The sequence below is a fragment of the Triticum urartu genome, chromosome 4A, assembly GCF_056163025.1.
Source record: "Triticum urartu cultivar PI428250 chromosome 4A, HENAU_Tu73, whole genome shotgun sequence".
In the NCBI taxonomy this organism is placed as follows: Eukaryota; Viridiplantae; Streptophyta; class Magnoliopsida; order Poales; family Poaceae; genus Triticum; species Triticum urartu.
The window spans coordinates 305,002,605-305,010,369 of NC_141876.1; the positions used below are offsets into that span (position 1 = coordinate 305,002,605).

General features: G+C 51.0%; 1 protein-coding gene across 7 annotated transcripts; it reads left to right on the plus strand.

The window, feature by feature from the left end:
- On the plus strand, nt 1-5,794 carry LOC125551320 (uncharacterized). Of its 7 annotated transcripts, none has more exons than XM_087518283.1 (6): nt 1-174; nt 360-430; nt 770-1,185; nt 4,724-4,867; nt 4,954-4,983; nt 5,297-5,794. In XM_087518283.1, exons 1-4 carry the CDS (start codon nt 152-154, stop codon nt 4,751-4,753), a joined length of 540 nt encoding a protein of 179 aa, XP_087374409.1. In that variant the 5' UTR covers nt 1-151; the 3' UTR covers nt 4,754-4,867; nt 4,954-4,983; nt 5,297-5,794. The 7 variants fall into 7 exon arrangements, 2 of the variants coding, with proteins under 2 accessions (XP_087374409.1, XP_087374408.1); XM_087518282.1 differs by having other exon boundaries at nt 3-174; nt 4,954-5,116; XR_007302428.2 differs by lacking the exon at nt 770-1,185 and having other exon boundaries at nt 46-174; nt 4,717-4,867; nt 4,954-5,116.
- Nucleotides 5,795-7,765: the final 1,971 nt, after the last annotated feature.

The following is a 7,765-nucleotide window of genomic DNA, read 5'->3' on the forward strand; positions in this document are numbered from 1 at the left end:
CTCTGGCCACCCCTTCCATCAGCGCAAAAAATATATTTATAGGATACACGGCCCATTTTCATGGCCCACGGTGGACTAGGACAATGGTTAGCCCGTGACGAGGGAGGAGCAGTGGTTCGCCGCCCCATCCCCGTTCCTCTGGTCGCCCCCCATGGTGACTGCTGCTACTTCCAGGTCTTCCTCCTCCTCTCAACTTCTCCTACCCCAATTCCCTGAGTGGCCACGTGTTCTTCCTGCTCAGCTCCTCCCCATCTCCATTCTCCACTAGTCCCCTACTCCCTGACCCCCTGAGCAACTGCTCGAGTCCCCTCCCAATCCAGTCCCTAAATCTACTTTGTATGCTTGCTCTTTTCTTCTAGATCCTTTCTCAAATCAAGCAGTAGCAAGTTAGGGCAAGTTGCAAGCTGGGAGCTACAACTCGACATTTATGGTATGTGGCTTTAAGTTTCTGCAATTCTATCTTGACATGTAAATTGCAGACCACCTTTATTTCTTTTATTTTAGATGGTTAGGGTAAGTAGATTACTTCAAGTAAAAGAACAAATGTGGAATCACTATTTTTAGCTGATAAAAATTTGTTTACAAATTCCAATTTAGGTAGCAATGGGCAGAAACAGAGAAACAACCATGCTTTTCATTTTTGCTGAATCTTTACTGAATCATTCAGTGGACTGAACTTGCACTTTCTTGCTTTTACTTGCTATTTTTTCATAAATCTGAACCTGTTGGCCCCCCTCATTTTTGGTTCACGCTCCGCCACTGGCTACAGACATCCTTCTCCGGCCATTTAATCTCTTAGTAGCACACGCCCTACATGTCCTCCTCACGCTCCAAAGCCCACTGGGACAACCGTTCCACGGAGCGAGAATGAAATGCCATTCATTGTTGCGGGCTGGCAGGCCAACCAGCATACCGACCCCGACTACGCCTAGATGGAGGACGAGCTGGAGCCAAGGAGGCCGGTGCGTGCTGTCCTCACAACCGAGGCCGCGTTTCATCGGGCGCAGGCAGATGAGGTCTATAGACCTGGACCTCCTCGAGGAGCGCCGGCCCGCGGATGAGCAAATCTTTGCCAGCACGGCCATCGTTGCGGGCGTGGACGTGGTGGAGCATGAGGTGCTGGTCCACTCCTATATCTCCAGTGGAAACTTCCGCCACGATTGCTGGAGCTACCGCCTCCGTCAGGTATGACTGGCTGCTACCCTAGAAACAGCGGTAAAATTGACAAATTTGACCTCAAAGCGAAAGTATTTCACAAACTAAACTATTTTTAAAAATATTTCACACAACTGACCCTTTTGTGCAGCTCTCGATAGTAAGGCGCTATACTCTACTGTGCAACTCGTTACAACTAGGCGCTGCACAGTGTGACGCCTGTGTGTTAGGCGCTGCACAGTAGAATGCAGCGCCTTACTGTTAGGCGCTGCACATTAAGGCTCAGCTGAGTGAAATACTTTTAAACATAGTTTAGTTTATGAAATAGTTTCGTCCTAAGGTTAAATTTATGTCTTTTGCGAGAAACAGCATGGGCGTCAATCGAAAATCCGGTCTGATGCGCGCAGGCAGGCACCTGCGGCGGGAAACCCAACCATCATAGATGCGAGCAGCATTGGGCGCCTTTTGACTTGTAACACCATGTGAATGCAGCCGCACACACAGGGCCTTATCTATTCGGCCTTAGGCCAACTCCATCATGCGACCTCATTTTATCCGACCCCGCCCGTTTTAGGTAAAACGGACAAACAAGGCGGCTTGACGCGCGACGGCCCGGACCCATCTGGTCTGTTTTGTGTCCGCGCCGACCCAGTTCGAGCGCAAATTTGCACCGGGTTTGGGCCGCCGTGGACACCGAACGGACGCGCCGCTCGTCCGCGGCTGACCGCGTGGCGGGGCGGCCACCTACCTCCCACCCGCCAACATCAATGCGCACGGGCGGCCGGGCCCACCTGTCATCGGCCCAATGGAAGGTCGCCGTCCTTCTTAAATGGGTAACCAGTGGACCTGTCGTCGTCCACACTGCCCCACTCCATCCCACGGCCTCCTCAAAACCCGACAGCGCAAAAACCCTAGCCTCCCCCGTCCTCAAGCTCACCGGCCGGCCACCTCGAAGCCATGGGCTTCTGGAACCGCAATGGGAAGCACGACCGCGAGGCCGGCTCCTCGTCAGGGCGCCGCGCCGGCTCCATGAAGAAGGAGGAGCCGACATCACCACCACGCCGGGCCCCCGCGCCGCCCGCGTTTTCCATCGCCCCACGTCCGCCGGCGAGCGTGACTGGCATTACATCCGCGCGTCGGTGTGCCGCCGTTATTGGGAGATGAAAACGTCTCTCCCCTGGAGCGATGTCCACCTCCCCAACAACTGGCACTTATCTGCCGACCGTGTGCCGATCCCTCCCGTCCTGGCGAGCGGTCGTGCGGACCGTGAAGAGATCGAGCGCCACCGCCGCCTCCTCCCCAATGACCTGTACTATGACGACAGGTACGCCCCGGACTCCGCTCTCCGGGACACCTGGCTCAAGAATGAGCACGACGTGTGGCGTGCCTCCTTCTTCGCCGGCACGGCGTCTAGGCCGCGGCGGCCACGTCGGGAGCGCGCAGCGCCTGCTCCCCAAGAGCGCGGGCATAGGCGGGTGCGCGGCCTCACGCCCACGCCGTCGCCGTCGCCTTTGCCGTCTCCACCACCACCTCCTCGCATGACAGAGGAGGAGGAGGCCCGTCTCATGGCGCGTGTCATGGAAGACTCCATGTAGACGTGCGATGAGCGCCAGTGGGAGGGCCTGGAGGAATGATGGCCCGCTCCGCCGCCGGCGAGGTAGCCATCCCCGAGCTGGAGATGGTGGCCGCGGAGGAGACGATGGAGGAGGAGCCGATCGCCGCGGGTGGGGCTGGTCCTGCACTGCTCCGGAGATGGCCGCCGTCGTGGGCGTGAACTGGTGCGCCACTCTGCCGCGGTCACCGGAGCGGGAGGCGTCGCCAAGGGAGGAGGTGGTGCAGGCACCTCCCGCCGTCCAGCCCGCCCGCGTCTACCACGCACCACCGGCCCACCTCTGGACGCCGCCGGCCTACGTCGACCTCGTCAGCGACGACAACGACGCCGGCGACCACGGAAGACGGCGACGGAGACAGCATCGACGGGCACGGGTAGGAGCGCGCTGGCGGCAGCCATTTTTTATTTTCTTTTTTATATTTAATTATGCCAAGTTGGACGTAAAACTGGGTCGTTTTGTGGCCATGGACCCTAACTTAAATTTTAAGATTTTTAAACCGCGTTTATTTACTTTTTAAGTCATTTTATTTAAGTTTTTATGTTTTTTTAAACACGTCCGACACGGACAAGTTTTGGGGTGCGACCGCGCGCTGGGCGCACCCACGACCCATCGGACAGACGCGGACATGGGCGAACCCATTGCCGCCCCAAAGGGAAAAAATTTAGCCAAACCAGACCTCTGTTTGAGGTCGTGCGGTGAAGTTGGCCTTAGTGCATGTTGACTCAAAACGGGCATCACCCCAAAAACCGCATGCGCCCATCACTCCAAAACTCATGCCACACCTTCAGCTGCATTAATCTCTGAAGCGTATAGCCCAATTAACCCTTGCAGTTAGTTAATACAACGATGCTGGAAAAAAAGGAACAAACATTCGGGCATCACTACACAGGCTAGAGGCTGAAAATTTCAACGGGTGTTCGCTCACACTGACAGTCGTATGACGGGTCAGACCAGGGAACGCTGACGAACGTATTTGTTCGGTTTTACTCGTCGTGTTTCTGGTTGCCCAAACGCCATGCACCACGCACGCTTGAATGAATAACGGGATGCACATCTACTTCTAGTTGCCCTACGTAGCTCTCGGCACAGCAAAAGTGACCATGTGGGATAAGCTTCGTCTGCGTCCCTTTTACATATTCCTTTTCATTTTTCATCACATTTTTTTCCGAGTGCTGATGTCCGTGTACCCAAATAACGGCCCGAGCAGCGCTCTCTCTCTTATTTCTGATCAAAAAACATATTCTCAACTTCTGCTTTTTTGCATGGCATGATGGTAGAATATGAAAGAAACGGGCTGATTCAGAGCCCATAGCACCTGCGTCAAAATGACCATGTGGTGCTAACAAGGCCTGTAATGTCTGTATCAGAAAACAAAAAGAAAGGCACTAGAAAAACAAGTAGGAAAGGTTCGAACCTTTAGTCAACGGTTCTCCAAGACCTTCGTGGAACCGTTTGGGGCGAAGGCGAGTGGTCCATGCCTGCTGGACTGTGCACTTGGCAGCCTGGTGTTGTTGTCTTGCAGGTAGCATGGTCCACCTTTCTCTAAAAGAGGAAATAAGCATCAAATGGAATATAAAGTGAAAAAGCAAATGAAGTAAGAGGAGGGACCAGATCCCCACACGAACGAGCGCTTGTGATTGCAGCCACGCTAGCGAAACTTTATATCTTTGCTTTTTCCTATATATGTGTGTGTGTGTGTGTGTGCGTGTGTGTGTGTGTGTATGTGTGTGTGTGTTCGACTCATTTTTCTTACATCAAAGAAATTTACAAATGTCTGTGTTGCTGGTAAACGGTATCGACTTGTCACTTTAATACATTGCCAAGAACTTGTTTGTTTTACTAGTTCATGTGTAACTAAATACATTGCCAAAATTGGTTAGTTTTACTAGTTTGATGTTAGTTTCTTATGGCTCTTGCAACATTTTATTTATGATTGCTCACATTCAAGTTTGCAGGATCCAACTGAAACTCCGTTGGCACAATAGGCATGTTTTCAGAAACTTCCTTGTTTACCTGGTTTGCTGGTGTGACTTGTTGCTGTAATAATCTTACCAACATCAAGCTTTCAGGATCCAATTGGAAGTCCAATTGCACAACAGGTACATTCTTAAAAATATATTTGTGTAATAGGTTTGCTGCTGTAACTTGTTGCTCTAATCAAGTTACTGGCTACTCAAATTTTCAGGATCCAAGAGAAACTGCAGTGCCACCACAGGTTCCTTTTGCAAAACTTGTTTGTTTAACCACTCTGCTGCTGCAACCGGTTGCTCTAATCACGTTACTGGCTACTCAACTTTTCATGATCCAAGCGAAATCCAATGCCACAACACGTACCTTTTGCAAAACTTGTATGTTTAACTGCTTTGCTGCTGCAACCGTTTACAATGATCTTAATAACTACTTTTCAGCATCCAATTGAAAATCTTTAATTCCTTATTTGTTTAACTGGTTTGATGTTGTAACTCCTAGTTGATATGTTTTCTAACTTCAACTTTTTGTAATCCAATCATAATTTAATGGCAAAACAGGTTAGCCCAAGATCAAAGAGCAAGGTCCCTGTGGACGTTGTATCATCCCACAGCTGTGGCACCAGCCCAATCGTGCATCATGAATTGCCAACTGATGATGCTCTAGAGGCTAAACTATTTGTAGAAAGAGATTTTGCTTCTGCACTTAGAGAGGAAGCTGACATGTTGAGGAAGCAAACAACACAATCACAAGCAATACTCAAGACAACCATTAAATATTTGGTGGATTTCAAAACGAAGCAAGTTGAGACTGACTGTATTGTTAAGGTCCTAAAGGAAAAAAGGAAATTAAATTCCCATTTGGTAAATCATAGGTGAAATGTTATTTCCATCGCTGAATAACCTTTGTGTGATTTGTTCATGTAATCGGTCAAACCATTTGTTTTAGAGTTCATGGAATAATTGTTTTTTTGTTTGTAATTTTTTCAGCACAAGTTTGTATTAGTTGATAAGACTCTGAGACATTTTGATTGTTGTGCCAATCAGGTTTAATGTGCATTTAACAATAATAGTAGTATAGATGGTCCTTAAATGGCACGCATCTGAAAAGGCCGAGATGATGTACTAGCTTCGCTAAAAAATGATGCTCTTCTAGAAAATAAAAGTACAGTGGCATGGCTTATGTATGTTAGTTGATATTATTGATCCATATACTCTATAAGTGTTTATATGTCTGTTAGTTTTGTACATTATTTATTGATTGACTCGGTATTTTGAATCTTGAGACATCTCTTTTGTACATATCTAAATGGGACTACACATTATGCAACGTGTGACACTTGAGTTGGAAATAAAGTGGTTTCAAATATTCAAATTCACCTTAAACCGGATTCTAGCTTCTGAATTCGAGTATCGGCATTTGTAAATCATATTCATATATGACGGTGGAATACATCTTTGTCGTGCTTTTGAAGATATATAAAAACACATAGAATGATTTATAAAGATTCGTATAAGAATACAAAATGGATTTGAATTTAGTTGCGAGGGTAAACGTGGATACTTATTTGTCGGCGTTTTGGGAACGGGGGTCCCCAGACTTGCCTGCCTGCGGCCCACGGTGTGGCTTTACTGGCGGGCCTATAAGGCCCATCTTCATCAACAAGGAATCAAGACCCTCGTGATGGGCCAAGCCTTATGAGGCGAGCGACAAAAGACCTCCTCAGGTGCAGCCTCATTAGGCCAGCTCGTGAGGGGCGGAGAGTTCAAGGTCGGGCAAACCTCGTGAGGTTCTCGTGACGTGAGCCATGACGATCGATGCTAGGCGGGCGCTAGTGCGCGGAGTGCCCTTGTTTCCTCTTTAGTGCTAAGGGGCAAGCGCAGGCGCGGAGTACCGAGGCATCAAGCAAAGGTTTCCATATTGGTGCAATGAGACCAAGACCAGAAGGATGGCAAGACGGAGGTCACCGTGGAGCCCAGGGCGGCGTCACCGCCAGAACCTTTGGCAGGCGAAGACCACCTTTTGCCAGGATAGCTTGTACTAGTTGTCCCCTTTCAAATTGACCGTTGTTGGCTCCCTTCCTGCTCAATATTTGGTGAGAGGACCAGGGCCTCTATAAATAGGACTAGCCACCACCATAGGCGGGGAGAGGATGGAAGATCATCCTCAGCCACACAAGTGCACCAAGCACAAGAACACCTCAACCTGAGGAGGTTGTTCTTCCCCTTGTACTGTTCATCCTCAACCCAAGAGGCAATCCACCACCACCACACTGGAGTAGGGTATTACACCACAACGGTGGCCTGAACTAGTATAAATCTTGTGTCCTTTGTGTTGCGAGTTCGTCGAGTTAGTTCGTGAGATCTAGGCTAAGTTAGGACGCGGATCGATAGGGGGGGGGAGATCTTCGCGCGCACCCTAGTGTCCGAACCTTTAGGGTTTTGCGGGAACCCGTGATCCGACATTTGGCGCACCAGGTAGGGGTGTGCTGAAGCTTCCTTTCGGTTGCTCCGTGTCGCGTCGCTTCATCATCTCCATGGCGGACGCGCGTCGCGCCCGTGCCGAGCGCCAAGCTGCCCTCACCACCCGTGTTGCTCAGATGGCCCCTGTCGGCGGGCCACCGCGTCGCTCTCCGTCGCCTGGCGCCAACGCCGCCACTGGCCTGGCGGGGAACGAGCAGCAAGCATCCTCGATGCACCCCTCGGTGTGACAGGATGGCCGCAGCGCCACTCCATCACTGACTCCCGCTGGTTCGTCGTCTCACGCTCATCGCGTTCCCACGGACCACGGGCCGCGCTCCTCATGGCGCACGAGCTCCTGCGCTACCGCCCGGTCGACGACCTCTACGAGGACTGGCTTAACCGTACTGCCGAGCTTGTCCGCGCCGCAGGGAGCTCCCCAGCGCCGTCCTATTCTCTGCCTCGCCCTCCGCCAGCCACGGGTGACGCCGCTCATGGAGCACCTCCACCACCTCTGCCCCAAGACGGCGCCCTAGCGCCAAGGCACGCGGCTCCGCGGCGCGACCCACC

What these genes read in the sequence shown, in the direction of transcription:
- LOC125551320 (XM_087518283.1), top strand. Translation starts at nt 152, where the DNA reads ATGGTGACTGCTGCTACTTCCAG. An exon ending in GCTACAACTCGACATTTATG is followed by an intron (nt 431 to 769) that starts GTATGTGGCTTT and finishes CACTGGCTACAG; the next exon opens with ACATCCTTCTCCGGCCATTT. An exon ending in GGAGCTACCGCCTCCGTCAG is followed by an intron (nt 1,186 to 4,723) that starts GTATGACTGGCT and finishes TCAAGTTTGCAG; the next exon opens with GATCCAACTGAAACTCCGTT.